General features: G+C 41.6%; 1 protein-coding gene across 3 annotated transcripts in view; it reads left to right on the top strand.

Moving 5' to 3' along the window:
* Positions 1–16,559, top strand: part of LOC116981909 (ADP-ribosylation factor 2-like) — a 50,315-nt gene extending 33,756 nt beyond the window's left edge. Inside the window, exons 1-5 of one of the 3 annotated variants that reach the window (XM_033035097.1) lie at positions 794–909; positions 6,884–7,053; positions 10,005–10,115; positions 10,950–11,074; positions 12,506–16,559. In XM_033035097.1, coding sequence (XP_032890988.1) covers positions 6,909–7,053; positions 10,005–10,115; positions 10,950–11,074; positions 12,506–12,667 — 543 coding nt within the window. In that variant the 5' untranslated portion in view covers positions 794–909; positions 6,884–6,908 and the 3' untranslated portion in view covers positions 12,668–16,559. Of the gene's footprint in view, positions 1–793; positions 910–1,101; positions 1,431–6,883; positions 7,054–10,004; positions 10,116–10,949; positions 11,075–12,505 lie in introns of those variants that run through there. The other 2 variants (XM_033035098.1, XM_033035099.1) reach the window with 2 other exon arrangements.
* The last annotated feature ends 679 nt before the right edge of the window (positions 16,560–17,238 follow it).

Raw genomic sequence — 17,238 nt, 5'->3', positions numbered from 1 at the left:
CTCTTCAACATTGGCTTGACATAGTTGTCGTGACAGGTAGACAAACGTGGTGGAGAAACTCAGCGGGTGAGGCAGCATCTATGGAGCGAAGGAAATAGGCAACATTTCGGGCCGAAACCCTTCTTCAGAGACTGAAGAACGTTGGCTATTTCCTTCGCTCCATAGATGGATGCTGCTGCACCCGCTGAGTTTCTCCAGCACTTTTGTCTACCTTCGATTTTTCAGCATCTGCAGTTCCTTCTTAAACATATTGTCGTGACATTCTGGCTAAATTTGATTTCACGTGGGCATCCTTTGCCTGTTATTTCCAAAAATAAACCTTATTCATTATAAAGTATATAAAACTAAAAACTCTTCAACTCTCAGTGCCTATACTGTCATACTGAGTAGTGTTTGCACCTATCTTTAAACCCTGATGTAGCCCCCTGCAGTGGCATTCATTTCCCTTGTTTGAGGGATGCCCCCGCCGGTCTCTGTCCCTCAGTGTGACTGAGTGCATCAGGCAACTCTGCTGCAACACGTATGATTGAGCCAACTAGTCTCTGCCCCTCAGTGTGACTGAGTGTATCAGGCTATGATCAAGCCAAGGATTGGCCAGGAAACACCAAACTGATTCTGAAGAAGGGTTTCGGCCCGAAACGTCGCCTATTTCCTTCGCTCCATAGATGCTGCTGCACCCGCTGAGTTTCCCCAGCAATTGTGTGTACCAACACCAAACTGAAGGTTGCCACAAGGCGTTGGCACGGCGGCCGCTGAGTGGCGGAACGGGCCGTTGACGCCCACGTACAACGTCATCACGCACGCACGGCGTCACTGGGGGGGGGGGAAGTGCAGCAAGCGGTGGACGGTTCAGCCGGCAGTGACGGCCAGGAGGAAGGCGAGCGAAGGAGAGAAAGAACCGCGCCGGAGGTAAGGGTCCCGCTCTCCGCTGGGATGTCCGACAAGTCGCGGGAAGGAAAGGGAGGCGACGATACTCGGCGTCGTCTGAAAGATGAAGTGAAATGGGCCAGAGAGGGGCGAGAGGCCTAGGCCCAGCCGCCCGCCCGCCCGCCCGGATATCCGCTGGCCTCCGAGGTGGGGCGATCCCTACTCCAGCATCATCCAGGAAGCAGGCATGGTGGCGGCCTGACCAAGCACTTTATGGGCCTGTAGTTTGAAGAGGAAACGTGGGCAGTATCGGTGCATTATAGACTGCATGTATTGGTTTGATGGCAACATGGGTTGCGCTGTTTTTCTTATTTTTATGAATAAAACATGTTTTTAATTCGTCAAAAGTTAATCGGAGCGCAGGCATGTCTTTTTGTTTAACTTCCTGTGATGTGTCCACGGTGATACTAAGCAGGAAACACTATCCCATAGGTTGTGCAATAGTCTGGTTGGGAGTGACTTTCCTCTATTGAAAAGTTTGCTTGGCATGTGACTTGAATTGGGTGAGAACTCGGTGCCCACATTCTTCTTAAAATATGTCTGTCCCGATTCTTGAGGCTACATTTGCCAGTCTCCCCCAGGTTTTGTTGTGGTTGGAAGTGGAGTAGGAAATGGGAATAAACAGGTCAAGGTTTGGGGGAAATTAACTGTTTTACTGACAAATTTTGAAAAACATATTTCATGAATTCGGGGTGTAAATTTTGACATTGTTCTCCTAATTTCAAGCACTGATTACATTTAAGATTGGCAATTAACAAGTTATTGCTGCTGGATAACTTGAAGAAGCTAATTGTCTAATTAAAATTGTATATACAATTTTAATCAAATAGACTGTTCCAAATCATGTGTTTTTGAAGTAGTCTTATTGGTGATGTCTTGTTGATGTTTACACCAGTGGATAGCCTGTCATTTGGCTATTAGAATGAAATGTTAGCTTGTCAACAAATACTTGTTGGAAGTTAATGTGCATGAGAAATCCTTTGTCCTAAATTTGAAAAACTTGCTTTAAAATGTTTTCCCAAATAATTGCAAGCTGTTTTTCTTTTTTGTGAAAGTGTAAGCTGGTTTACTTGTATAATTTTAATACTGCATTGCTGGAAATGCAAGGTCGGGTGGTACACTTGATATTTTAAAAAAATGTAACATTACAGTTAGCCATTCATAGCTGGCTTAAAAGGTGGAGGCTTGAAGAAGAGGTAAAAGGGGGGAGGTATAGACACATTCCTTCTCTCCAGAGATGCTGCCTGTCCTGCTGAGTTACTCCAGTATTTTGTGCCTACCTTCAGTAGATGATGTTTACTGAGTTTCAGAAAGCATTTGTTAAGGTGCCACACGTTGGGCTGCTTAGGAAGATGAGAGCCCACGGTATCAATGGGCAGATACTAGCATGGATTGCAGGTTGGCTGGATGGCAGAAGACAGAGTGGCAATGAAGGGGCCTTTTTCTGGTTGGCTGCCAGTGACTAGTGGAGTTCCGCAAGGATCGGTGCTGGGGCTGCTACTCTTCACGTTGTATATTAAAGGCGTTGTATATTGAATGCTTTGTGCCAAAGTTTGTGGATGGTACGAAAATAGGTGGAGGGGCAGGTAGTGTAGAGAAAGCAGGGTAGACACAAAATGCTGGAGTAACTCAGCGGGACAGGCAGCATCTCTGGAGAGAAGGAATGGGTGACATTTCGGGTCGAGACCCTTCTTCGGACACATTCCTTCTCTCCAGAGATGCTGCCTGTCCTGCTGAGTTACTCCAGTATTTTGTGTCTACCTTCAATTTAAAGCAGCATCTACAGTTCTTTCCTGCACATTTTGGACAGGGTGGGAGAGTGGGCAGAGAAGTGGCAGATGGAGTATAGTGTAGTAAAGTGGGTAGTCATGCATTTTGGTAGTAGGAATATAGGCATAGACTATTTTCTAAATGGGGTGAGAAACCAGAAATCTGAGGTGCAAAGGGATTTGGGAGTGCTGGTGCAGAATTCCCAAAAGGTGAATCTGCAAGTCTAATCGGTAGTAAAGAAAGAAAACTCAATGCTAGCATTTATTTCAAGAGGACTTATATATAAAAGGCTCTTAAGGAACTGGTAAGGCCACATTTGGAATATTGTGAGCAATATTGGGCACCATAACCGAGGAAGGATGTGCTGGCTCTGGGGAGGGTCCAGAGGAGGTTTACAAGAATGATCCCATGAATGAGTAGGTTAACCTATGATAATTGGTTGTCGGCACTGGGTCTGTTCTTGCTGGAGTTTAGAAGAATGGGGGGGGGGGCCTCATTGAAACATACAGAATAGTGAAAGCCTTGGATAGAGTGGATGTGGAGAGGATGTTTCCACTAGTGGGAGAGTCTAGGACTAGAATTAAAGGATGTTCTTTCATAAAGGAGATGAGGAGAAATTTATTTAGTCAGAGGGTGGTGAATCTGTGGAATTATTTGCCACAGAAGGCTGTGGAGCCGTGAGTGGATGTTTTTAAGGCAGAGATGGAAAGATTTTTGATTACAACAGGTGTCGGTTTATGGGGAGAAGGCAGGAGAATGGGTTTAGGAGGGAGAGAGAGATCAGCTACGATTGAACAGTGGAGCAGACTTGATGGGCTGAAATGGCCTAATTCTGCTCTTATTCCTTATGACCTTATGCAGGGAAATCTCTAAGATTTTTCCTATCCTTTTTTAAATTTTAGTTTGTCTGAACAGTTTGTTTTGGGGATTCTTTAGATTTTCTGTGTGGGGGAGGGGGGAACCGTTTCCCAGTCGCTTCCTGGCGAGGATGCGACTATTTCGCCGAGTGGTGTCCCAGCGCCCCCCCCCCCCCCTCCTCGTGGCCTGCCACTGGATCGGTGTGGCCTTTCCGACCGGGGGCCGGACCAGAGCTTCGGCAGTGGCGGTGCGGCACTGGATTCACCGCAGACTGGGCGATACCTACCTGGATCGCCATTTGGAGCTCCGGAGCGTTGGGCCCGCTGCTCCAACATCGCGGAGCTCTGGTTCGCTGTGCTCCCAACGCGGGCAGCGCTGACTCCAACATTGTGGAGTCTCTGGAGCCCTTTGCCGACGGCCGCCAGCGTGAACCTCTGCCCGGCGCGGCCTGGGGACGTCGGGAGCCATGGACTCCGGTGGGAAGCAGCCGATTCGGAGGTCCAAGCCGCTGAGGTAGGCCTCCCGTTCCGATGCCGGAGTTCCATCATCCCGGCTAGCGAGCCTGAGCGGCGGGCTGCCCATAGCGGCGACTGCGGAGGGCTCCGGAAGCCCCGACCACGGGTGAACACCAGAGGAAGATGACTGACTTTGGTGCCTTCCCTCACGGTGGGAAACTTGCCTTCCCTCACAGTGTAGTGGAGAATTCTTCTTCTTGCGTATGGCGTGCACAGCCTAAAGTTGTAGGACAACTTGTTCTATTTGATCTTATTTGATTGTGCATATCGGGCCCCCGTGGAGAATTGAAATGATAGGTAAAAGGAATCTTGGTCATGCATGTAAGCAGAAGAGGTATTTTTATATACTGAACTTTTTGTTTATTCTGGTGTTTACAGAGTACGATGTTTACATTTGTTGTGCAGCTGCTACTAAGAATTTCATTGTTCGGTTTTGAGACGTATGATAATAAAACACTCTTGAGGTGTTTGGAAGTGGTTACCTAGCTTGTTTGGTTTTGCCATTGTAATGGAGACTATGCCACAAGCACTAAATGCAGTATACTTAATTTGGTTCAGTGATACAGCGTGAAAACAGGCCCTATGGCCCACTGAGTCCGCACATTAACACTATCCTACACATGCGACAATTTACACTTGTACTGAGCCAATTAATCTACAAACCTTGGAGTGTGGGAAGAAACCGAAAATCACAGAGAAAATCCATGCAGTCATGGGGAGAACGTACAAATTCCATACCGACAGCACCCATAGGAGAGGGAATAACTTGAGTTGGATTGAAATAAGGAATGTTTCATGTATCCAGAGATTGGCATTGCTTGGACCTTTCACATTCTCTGTGGGTTGTCACCTTGTCATGGTGGAGAAGCTTGTGTGGTCCTGCGAGCGATGCCATATGGAGCTATGCTCCTGGTAGGGTCACCCATGGCGGTACGGTCGAGGGGGAGGTCTCTGACAAAGCACAGTCCAACCAAAACCTCAACGGTGGAACAGGTGGAGGATGATGGCTGACTTTAGTGGTCCATCACAACGGTTAGGAAGGCTGATGAAGGCTGCAGCAGAAAATGGTCCCCGGTCGTCCTGGATTCCATGCCACTGGATTCTGACCCAGATCTATCAAGGACCATGTAGTGGCTGTCTGCGCACCAGTCTCCCCACGTTAAACAAAGTCACGCACAGGCGTCCTCCTTGAGAGGACAGTCATACTTGTTTCGAGTAACTGCTGATGAATGCATTATCACATGAGAACAAGTTCAGCAAGGTGATGGAAATGGGATAGTGGATGAGGATAAGTTGGGTGTTTCAAGGAAAAGACAGCTATCCAAGGCAGGAGTGAGGTAGAGAAAGATTGGGAAATTTGGCGATAACAAGTTTGGGCCTGGGAACTATTAAAGTGCAGACATTTTAAGGTGTTTATTATACACCAATTTTAGTGGGTTCATGTTGAGCAAGATTTGCTTCTAGTGTAAAGGGGAGCAATGGAATCTGAGGTATGATGGGAATGCGGGGGAGAATAAAATGGGGTTAGTGTAATTGTTGATCACCAGCCAAAGGGCCTGTTTTCATGTCTAACTCTGAATCCGAGTATCAGAGGGAAGCTTGATTATGTGCATCTTGATGAAGTAGGCCTTGCCCAAAGAAGGAATCAAACATCCTATATTTCATAGGATGTTTGATTCCTATTATGGATTCAACAGTGGCTGAATGGGAAATGCCAGAGAGTAATGGTGGATGGCTGTTTGTCAGGTTGGAGGCCGGTGACTAGTGGGGTGCCACAGGGATCTGTGTTGGGTCCTCTGTTGTTTGTCATGTACATCAATGATCTGGATGATGGTGTGGTAAATTGGATTAGTAAGTATGCAGATGATACTAAGATAGGTGGTGTTGCGGATAATGAGGTAGATTTTCAAAGTTTAGAGCGATTTAGGCCATTTGGAAGAGTGGGCTGAAAGATAGCAGATGGCGTTTAATGCTGATAAGTGTGAGGTGCTACATCTTGGCAGGACAAATCAAAATAGGACGTACATGGTAAATGGTAGTGAGATGAGGAATGCAGTTGAACAGAGGGATCTAGGAATAACTCTGCACAGTTCCCTGAAGGTGGAATCTCATGTAGATAGGGTGGTAAAGAAAGCTTTTGGTGTGCTGGCCTTTATAAATCAGAGCATTGAGTATAGAAGTTGGGATGTAATGTTAAAATTGTACAAGGCATTGGTGAGGCCAATTCTGGAGTATGATGTACAATTTTGGTCGCCTAATTATAGGAAGGATGTCAACAAAATAGAGAGAGTACAGAGGAGATTTACTAGAATGTTGCCTGGGTTTCAGCAACTAAGTTACTGAGAAAGGTTGAACAAGTTAGGTTTTTATTCTTTGAAGCGCAGAAGGTTAAGGGGGGACTTGATAGAGGTCTTTAAAATGATGAGAGGGATAGACAGAGTTGACGTGGATAAGCTTTTCCCATTGAGAGTAGGGAAGATTCAAACAAGAGGACATGACTTGAGAATTAAGGGACAGAAGTTTAGGGGTAACATGAGGGGGAACTTCTTTACTCAGAGAGTGGTAGCTGTGTGGCATGAGCTTCCAATGGAAGTGGTGGAGGCAGGTTCGATTTTATCATTTAAAAATAAATTGGATAGGTATATGGACGGGAAAGGAATGGAGGGTTATGGTCTGAGTGCAGGTAGATGGGACTAGGGGAGAATAAGTGTTCGGCACGGACTAGAAGGGCCGAGCTGGCCTGTTTCCGTGTTGTAATTGTTATATGGTTATTTTACTGTAGTACAAAATTAAGATGTTGTTTTCTTTTACAGATTGATTAAAGAAACATAAGACACCATGGGAAATTTGTTTACAGCTCTCAAGAATCTGTTTGGAAAAAGGGAGATGCGCATCCTTATGGTGGGACTGGATGCTGCGGGGAAAACCACAATACTGTATAAATTTAAACTTGGAGAAGTGGTGACAACTATCCCTACCATTGGTAAGTTAAACTTTTATGAATATTAAAACAAGCTGTAACTTTTAACGCAAGAGCTGTTCTCAATGGGTAATGCATGATCTTTGATGATAAAGGAGGTCAGAAAATTGAGTATCTAATTTTGTCCAAATGGCCTAGTCCGACATTGTGATACGTGCGTAGGAAAGAACTGCAGATGCTGGTTTAAATCAAAAATAGACGCAATGCTGGAGTAACTCAGCGGGATCCCACTACTAGCAATCCAACAGGATCCCACTACAAGCCACATTTTCCCATCTCCACCCCTTTCTGCTTTCCGCAGAGACCATTCCCTCCGCAACGCCCTGGTCAACTCATCCCATCCCAGGCACTTTCCCCTGCAACCGCAGGAGGTGCAACACCTGTCCCTTTACCACTCCCCTCGACTCTGTCCAAGGATCCTGACAGTCATTTCAGGTGAGGCAGAGGTTCACTTGCACCTCCTCCAGCCTCAGCTACTATATCCGCAGTTCCAGGTGCGGACTCCTGTATATTGGTGAGACCAAGTACAGGCTCGACGAACTTTTCGCTGAACACCTCCGCTCAGTCTGCCTAAACCTACCTGATCTCCCGGTTGCTCAGCACTTTAACTCCCCCTCCCATTCCCACACTTACCTTTCTGGGCCACCTCCATTGTCAGAGTGAGGCCCAACGTAAATTGTAGGAACAGCACCTCATATTTCGATTGGGTAGCTTACACCCCGCTACGGTATGAACATTGACTTCTCTAACTTCAAGTAGCCCTTGCTTTCCCTCTCTCTTCCCTCCCCTTCCCAGATCTCCCACCAATCTTACCATCTCTGACTACATTCTATCTCTGTCCCGCCCATTCCCCTGACATCAGTCTGAAGAAGGGTCTCGACCCGAAAAGTCACCCATTCCTTCTATCCAGAGGTGCTGCCTATCCCGCTGAGTGACTCCAGCATTTGGTGTCTATTGTGGTATTTACTATTGGTTGCATTCAGTTAGTGGAAATGAGGACGACTTCCTTGTTAATTTAACCAACATATTGCAACACAGGAGGTGATTTGTTCCATGCCAATTCATTAGTCTGGTTTCCACATCTTATTTTCCTTGCATCCCTGCAACTTGCTCACTTGCACGCCAATCAACTCCCTTTTGATTATTTTTGCCACTTGGTAGTGAGTTAGTGGCCATTTGGCCTACTAGACTGTATTTGGGAGCTGAAAGGAAACTAAAGCACTCGATGGAAACTCACACAGGCACATAAGAATGTGAATGCAGCATTAAGATCGAGTCTGGATCACTGCTGGCCCACCATGCTCCCCTGGCATTTAGATGTAAAATTGCCACAATTTATACTAGTTTTTTGACACGAATACTTGCAAATTTGTGTAAGTGGCCCGTCTCTGACAATTTTGATCCACCTTGATGAACTTGGCAACTTTCTCAAATAACCTTGGATCATTTTTTTAAATACAAAATGCTATTACATTTCGTTACTTGTCTGGGAAATTTGTTGCAAAATTAATTGGAACATGCACACTTGTAGGATTTCTTCTCTATCGGATAACTTGTTTGTTGAGGGCACCTGGAATCTAATAAATTGTTTGTTGAGGGCACCTGGAATCTAATAAATTGTAAATGCAATGCATACTTTGATTGGAAATTTCATCACGTCTACAAAGAAATAAAACTTTTATAGGCACCTGCGGGATGAGTGGCACAAACACACAAGGGTTCATCCCGCCTTAAATGTAAGGGGCAATTTGAGGACTGAGGAAATCAATACACTCTGAAAGGAATAATTCGAAGTAATCTCAACCAAGGACATATGGTTCATATGTCCATGATTCCATCCCGCAGCCCAGTCTTGCTCTCACTCCAGGTGGAGAGTAGGTTGGAAAGACCATCTTCAACTGGATTACCTAAACATCAACCCTCTAGAAACAAGATGCTGACTGCCCCAATCTTTTCTCCTAATTGAGTCAATGAAACTGCACTCTGTATCTTCCCCTTTGCTGTATCGTATTTGAGTTTGACTTGATTGTGGTTATGGTATATCTGATCTATTTGGATAGCATGCAAAATAAAGCCTTTAACTGTACCTCCTGTACATGTGACGATAGTAAACCTAAACCTATTCTGTGTCTGGTTCTATAACCTTTATTCCCCTGAACTCCATACCCAGTTTTGAATCATGTGGTTGAATGGGGAATTGTTAAAGTTTAGACCAATGTCCGGTGCAGTGTAAACTGTATGCTGTGTGTTAGAAATTAAAAAAAACAAATGAAGATTAGATTTTCAGTCAATTGGGTGAGTGACCAGACTGGAGGACAAACTTCTCCTTTTTGAAAAATCAAACTGCAGTATAAGTAGACTTGCACTTCAAGCATCACTGTGGTGAGCTTGGAGAGTATACCCGACCCATATGATTGATAGACTGCTCATAGTCAAATCAATGTTCATTATTTGGTCGACCATATGAGATAAATGCTTAGCATTGTTGGTGACCATGGTGCTTTGTTTGAATCTGAACTATTTCACATAAGGAGCACGTATCCTTTTTGATCAATCAGATATATGGCGCAAATAGGACCTTCGGCCCAACTCGTCCCTGCCGACCAAGTTGCTTAACTAAATTAGTCCCATTTCACTCAAAACCTTTCCTGTCCTTGTCTTTTTAAATGTACCCACCTCAACCACTTTCTCTGGCAGTTCGTTCCACATAGGTACCACCTTCTGTGGAAATTCAAGGGATATTAAATGTACATTGAGATCTTTTAATGCTGATTTTTCATCCTCTTTGTCTGTATTCTCCTTTAAATCAAAGTTTCAAAGTTAAATTATAGCAACTAACAACGGGTGAGGAAATGTGTGTAGCAGACCAAGTGGTCGTTGCTGCTGTTTTCCTGGCATTTGTGTATGTTTGTTTTGATTTTGGTATGGTATCCATCTCCATGTATTATTTGCAGGTTTCAATGTGGAGACAGTTGAATACAAGAATGTGAGCTTCACTGTCTGGGATGTGGGAGGTCAAGATAAAATTAGACCCCTCTGGCGTCATTATTTCCAGAATACGCAAGGTATGAATTATTTGCCCTAAAGTTTGAACTTGACTGTTAAATTGGTCTCTGTAGAATTCCTAACCGCGAGACTACATGAAGATTGCCAGTAGTCCATTTCGACAGACATTTCCAATCTATGCCTTATTGCCACATGATCTGTGCAATGTGGCCTAAACCTGGAAGTGCATTGTCAATACTAGTCAATGTCTTAATGGAATAATAGACAAACCTATTATCAATTCATTTTGAGATGGAGCATTTTATTTTTATGTGCACAAGTTTGTGTCTTTGTTTAATACTTTTAAATTGTATAAACTTTGGGCAGCTCCAACCAACGGAAATAGAGAAAATTTGTTTCTTTCAGCTTTATGCCTTGTTTGATATTTACTGTGTTGAAGTTGATTTTACAATGAATGCATGTAGGGTGTAAAATTGATTCTTGCCAATGCCAAATCCCAACAGGCCAGTAAGGATTACACTGGCTCTCTGTGGCACTAGAATAACCCGTTTTAATGGTAATGAGTTGAACATTCTGTGATGCTGGTTTAATAGTACCTTCAGCTTTAAAACCTGAGGCATTGACCATTAAACCTGTGCTGGTCTCTGAAAGGTGTCTTCTTGGTGTCTTGTAAAATTAAATTAATGTTGTCTGCACTGGTAAAGAATGGGCAATAAAGTAAACCTAATTTATTTGATTATTGATTCTTTTCATTGAATTATATGGGAAGTAAAAATTGAGTGTAAAACCTTGCCCTCGAAAGCCATCACTATTATTTTATCTTCACCTGTACAGTAAATATTTTTGTCATTAGATAGTCCATATTTTGCACTCATCGTGCTTTCTGTTTAAAGGCTTAATATTCGTGGTTGACAGCAATGACAGAGAGCGCATCAACGAGGCAAGGGAGGAATTGAATCGAATGCTTAATGAAGAGGAGCTGAGAGATGCAGTGCTATTGGTCTTGGCAAATAAGCAGGTGATTTGAAAATATACTTTTGTCTTGTTAACCTCTTCCACCAAAGCCATTTAAATTGACAATTTCACTGATGCCCCCTCACCCCAATATTTTGTTTTTCTTAAGATTTGATTCACATGGTGTTGACTGTAAATGTAAGGCACTTGCAGACCAGGAGTCTCGGCTGAAGAAATGCATCACTATTTGGTTTCATTGCCTTAATACTACAACAAACGGCACATGATTTCCAACATTATCCATGAAAAATACAGCAAGGTTTTCAAGCATTTGCAAGATCTCTTGCTGCCTCCTGCAAGAACAGGCGCAGCATCAGAGACTTTTATCCAAAAATTGTGCCTCCACAATACAACACTCCTTTATAACAGTTTGTGAAATGTTTGTTTATTATTGTCATGTCTCCTGAGATAATGAAAATCTTTGTTTGAGTGCTATCCAGTCATATCACAGCTTGAGCACAATCAAGCCACAAGTACAACAGGTTGTGCAAAGAGAAAAATACTAGTTGTGTTACAGCATAGAGTTGAACCATGATCATACGACTTGGACCAGAGTTCCACCAATTGAGTAACACATGGCCCTGATAGAAATGTTTAAGATTCGCTTGAACAGCATGGTCACTTGGGAGAATTTGAGTTTCAAGTGTCTGCCTATAGTTCTAAGCTTTAGGAGAAGGGAACACAATTATTGATGTTGTTAAGGATAATTTTAAATAAAAGATCAAATGTCCTGAGACCTTTTGCTTTTTCTCCCTTCCAGTTTTACTCCCTGCATTGTGAAATATCTGCATTCTGATGACAGTGTTAAAACCCCATGTGCTATAAGTTTTATTTTACTTTTACTTTTTATATTTTAGTTAATATATTTTTGAATATTGATGTAAGAGTGCATTGGATGTGTTATATACAGGTGGAAGCCGGTTGAAAATACTTTTTTGTATCTTGAATTTAAGGCAATATAACATTGCTGTGATCCCAAGTTTGTATTTTTTGAGTTTATTTCCAGAAGTGACATATTATTACCCAACTCACTGCTCCTATACAATGTTCAACTGATCTTAGCTAGCCCAATACTAAAGCTAACAAAACAATATTCCTTGAACTATCAAGTAAAAGTTAGTATGATTTTCCTCTGTGGATGATACAAGGCCCTTGTACTAATAACCAATCTATTGAGTTAACAAACATATATACTGGGTGAAGTCTGTGGTCTGACAGTTGCACGTGTGTTTCAGAAAAAGGTCAGACACTTAAGAGAGATGCAGTGCTCCACGTTTTTACTGGAGATTCTGTCTGCCACATTCTAGAGTTTGAGGAGAGGTTGGTGAGCAGTATGGGGAGAAATGTAGAACATTTGCCCTTAAGCTGTTTGCCATCACTTTGCTTTCATGCAGAAAAACTACCTTGTTTCACTCAAGTTTCTTTGTTCTTTCAGGATTTACCCAATGCCATGAATGCTGCAGAAATCACAGATAAATTGGGATTACACCAGATATGCCAAAGAACATGGTATATTCAGGCAACATGTGCTACCAGCGGTGATGGCATTTATGAGGGTCTTGAGTGGCTAACCAATCAATTCGGACAACACAAGTGATCCATTCCACTTCTCCAAGTCTCTGCATGACCAGCCGCGTGTGTGTGATTGTGTGAGAGAGTTTGAGTGGGAGCAGTTTCCTCACCACGTGCCTTTTTATAATACAGATGGGTTTGGGACACTACTTGTAAGAACGGGTATTGTGGGCATTGATGAAAGTATTTTACTAATAAATGAATGGCTCTATTTTTGAAATAGTTGCCAAATAACACTTGCAGACCTAAAATAAATTTACAATTTGTAATTGCTAGCTAACCAAAAATTAGGAATACGAATACTATTTATGGCCCCTTTTCTAAATTAGAGGGGGGGGGGGGGGGGGGGTAGAGAATGTGCCTGATCACTAGCAGACCTTGTCAATATTGAACAGTCTTGCAGACCTTGGTTTGCAATTTAGCCCAAGTCTGAGTGATGCAGTTTGAGTTTAAATTGTGCATGTATACACCAATCAATTTGGCAATTTAGCAAATACATCTTGGAAGGAAATTTCCTTGAGTTCTGGCTAGTGTTTTATGGCTTTGCAAATGATCCATCAAAATTGACCATGTTGACCAAAATTGACTTCTACTAGTGCAATTTTATGGATTTTTAGTACCTTGTATCTGGTAATTTAACGTTTAGAAGTCACTGAGGTAGCTGCTCCCATTCCTTGTTTTGTAAAGATATTGAATGACACTTGTATGTATTTGATATGAGGCGGGCAAAGGATGAAATGCATATAATAAATATAACCCTTTTTGTTTGGATATGCCAAGACAAGCCCCAGCAACACCAACACTCCTTCAAAATAATACTCAGCGTCAGCGTCGTGACACTACAGACACAAGTGGAATTTGAAATTATGCACCTATTTTCCAGAAAGCTTCCCCACGTATGAACATTTTCCAAAAAGTAAATTGAAAACTTTTTCAGTATATTTCAGATAATTTAGAGGTTTAGTGGAATATTTATCCTGTACAGATCAGTAGCATGCACTTCAAATTGACTTGTTCATTGTAATGTTAATGACCAGTTGAATACTGATCTATATTCAGAGACAACAATATACTTTATGCTTATAGGCATGTTTTTTAAACTGTAAACAGCAATCTTGTAAATTATAACAATATGAAAGGAAATGAGTCTGGAGAATTATTGGTTTCAATCTACAATTAAATTAAATATGTAATTTAAATTTGCTTGGACATTATGCTCAAACCTAATAGTGGAAATATGAAGCTTAGTTGTGGAATAAGGTTTCTGTCGCAAAATATCAAGAGGTGGGGAAACGTAATTTTGAATCGGCTTATTTTTAACCATATCTGTAAACTTGTCTTGGGATGCATTATATGTTAAAGATATCTTTATGAGAATAAATGTTTGCGTTACATACCAGTATGTTTGGATGCCAGTGTGTGACCAAATTGCAGACATTCGTGGATGTGTTTGAGGAAGGTGTGGAGAAGGGAACTTGTTGCAAATATTTCTGCTGCCAATAAAGGCTTGTTCCCCTTCCTAACCTCTGCGTATTGATTGATTCCAAGATCGTTTATTTGTCATTTAAATTACAGTACAGGATTTGGTATTGGTATCAAAACTGGTTTTAAGAAGCATTAATTCTGAAGAAGAGTCTAGACCTGAAACGTCACCCATTCCTTCTCTCCAGAGATGCTGCCTGTCCCGCTGAGTTACTCCAGCACTTTGTGTCTACCTTTAATTCTGAATCCCTTAACTAAGGTTTCAAAGTCTCCTGCATTTTAGTTTGGCCTCAGTTTGATCTTAACATATTGCAATCTTATTTGAAGGTCATAGGGGAGAAAATAAGAGTGAAATTGTACATATATCCACCGGTGCTGAGAAATGGTCACATATGTTCTTGGTGCCAAGTATTTGCAGTGTGCATTTTCAGAGCCTCCTTGCCAAGCTAGGTGTAGAATCATTCTCATTCCCCATTCCTATGCTTATAAATAAGCTTTCCCCACACTAGATTGTAAATCCACAGAAAAGGTACTTGCCCATACTGAGATTTCTGATTCATTAGAAATTTTAAAATGCCTTATTTCTTTAAAGTAAATATTGGTTCAAAGAAAAGAGCAAAACTTTCTCAAATGTGTAGTGCAGAGAATCCTAAAGTAAAACAAGTTCAGCCTTAAATAGCTGAACATCGATTTGGTAAAAATGACTTAAAGTCCAAATGTGGTGATGGCATCAGTGGAGCGAGAAGGATGAAAAGACAGCAATAGATTGCATTAGCAATTGATGAGAAAATTGTAGGAGCTTTTCAGATTTGTATATCTATTAATCTCATGAGGAATTCAAATATCTAGATTAGTTTTAGCCAAGATACTGCTGCAGTCCCAGTTGAACAAGCTGGTCATCTGATAGAAAACTAATTGGGGAATGGGAATAGTTCTGTCCTCAAGAATTGCTTTTGCAAGAATAATCAGAATAGTTCTGATTGGTCATAGAAACAGCCTTGTCTCCTACTGATTCTAGATTACTTGCTGAGATTTTCCTGCATTTGAGCAAAAAGCAAATTGCTGGAGAAACTTGCTCTTCTCTACACAGAGCGCCCCACCCCCACTCGCATGCCACCTGTATAAAATGGCAGTACTGCTGTATATAGTCTAGACTTCAATGTTTTTTTGCTTGATGTTCCAGCATCTGTAGTCTCATAACTCTTTTTCCATCATTTTTGGTTTTGATCAAAATAGCCAGTGATGGTAGTTTGGATAGAAACCAATGGTACAGTGGCAACTTTAAAGAATCATTTTCATCAATGGAAATTGTAAACTATGAAGGTCATCTTTTCCTTTTATAAATACAATACTTTAAATGCTTGTTCCTAAACAGTGATTCTAGTGTGGAATGATGCAGCATTCCAAAATTTGTCAGTCATGCAGTACATGAGGGCCACACAGCCTGCTGAATCTTCATTGATCAAGTACCCATTAAAACCAGTCTTTATTTTTCCCCACATTCACCAACTTTTATCTCTTGATTCCGATTTAGGAATGGTCAATAATTGAGCAGTCCTGTTCAATTTTGACAATAGATGATAGGTGCAGGAGTAGGCCATTCGGCCCTTCGAGCCAGCACCGCCATTCAATGTGATCATGGCTGATCATCCCCAATCAGTACCCCGTTCCTGCCTTCTCCCCATATCCCCTGACTCCACTACCTTTAAGAGCCCTATCTAGCTCTCTTGAAGGTATCCAGATAACCGGCCTCCACAGCCTTCTGAGGCAGAGAATTCCACAGACTCACAATTCTGAGGAAAAATTGTATCCTCGTCTCCGTTCTATGTGTCCATTTGTCTTTAGCACTTAATATTTCCAACTCAAGTTCTCTTCTCTTGCATTTTATGTAGCTTATATACCTTGAATTATGGATCTAGAATATTATACTTTGATGTATTTTATTGTACAGATGCTATGGCAAATTGTAAATGTTTAAATCCTGCACTAAGCAAAATTAAGTTAAAGGTCAGCTTGGAATGGGATTGGAAGTAAAGTTATTGGCAACTGCAGGAGCAACTGAAAGCAAATGCAGTTGCAAGCCCTTAACAGCTATTCCTTTAGTGTGAAGTTCTGTAGTTCTTTGGAGGTGCTGTCCAAAATGGAAATCAGTGACACAGTAAAAATAATGCAAGAAAAGAAAACTGCGTACAACTCTACTAAATTCTTTGATCTACGCAAGTTTATCTGGAATGTAAGACAGCTCCACCCCAAGAATTACAAACCAGAAAGATTCTTTAAACATGAATTATGTTCTTTGAAACTTCTATTTCACTATTCACTTTCAAATATACAGGTAGTATTAGCTCATATTTACATTTACTGAATTTGTGGTAGGGTTCTGAATTGTATATCAAATCAATTAGTACATTTTAATTAAAATTATGTAAAGGAAACGCTCTTGCTCTGAGTTATATTGGAGACTGTCCTTTTCTATTTACGGTTGTACTATTAGAAAGAAGGCTTAACTCTTGTGAACATAGGTAACAAGGAAATAGAGACTGGTTTCTCCATTTTATCATATGTGATATAGGAGCATTTGACTAACCATGACTATTGATTGTACACTCAATTGTCTTCAGATCTGGGCAAAATACCAATCTCTGGTACACATCTGGTAACTTGATTTTCATTCCAAGTACTTGTCATGTTTGAAAATGTCATATCTGAAATCGCTTACACTATGTCTCAAAGTGTTATTTACTGAAAGAAACAATCAATTTGTTTGTGAATTGTCACGAAAGGTTTCCACCACTTCCTGGAAATTAGTTCCAGAGAATTAACTTTCACTAAAATATTGTGGATTTTTAAAATTTAACTTCCTACCTTGGAGGTCCTTTGCTTTGATTTTACCATTTTTGGCAAAATGAAATAGCTTGTCAATGTCTAAATTTTCTGGTCCCTTTATAATTCTCTAAAAGGAAATCTTTTCACTTCTCCCTTCGAGAATATGCAGTAATTAAATCCTCATTTGCTCATGTTGGTACCCTCTTCTGCATTCTTACAGTATGCTGCAAGAGTAGTCTTGTTCAAATGATATAGATCACTGAAGAGATGGCATCTGAATTCTTGTTT

Source organism: Amblyraja radiata, chromosome 16 (genome assembly GCF_010909765.2).
Source record: "Amblyraja radiata isolate CabotCenter1 chromosome 16, sAmbRad1.1.pri, whole genome shotgun sequence".
Classification (NCBI taxonomy): domain Eukaryota; kingdom Metazoa; phylum Chordata; class Chondrichthyes; order Rajiformes; family Rajidae; genus Amblyraja; species Amblyraja radiata.
The sequence above is the reverse complement of the archived record's forward strand: the minus strand, read 5'-3'. Positions and strand labels throughout refer to the sequence as shown.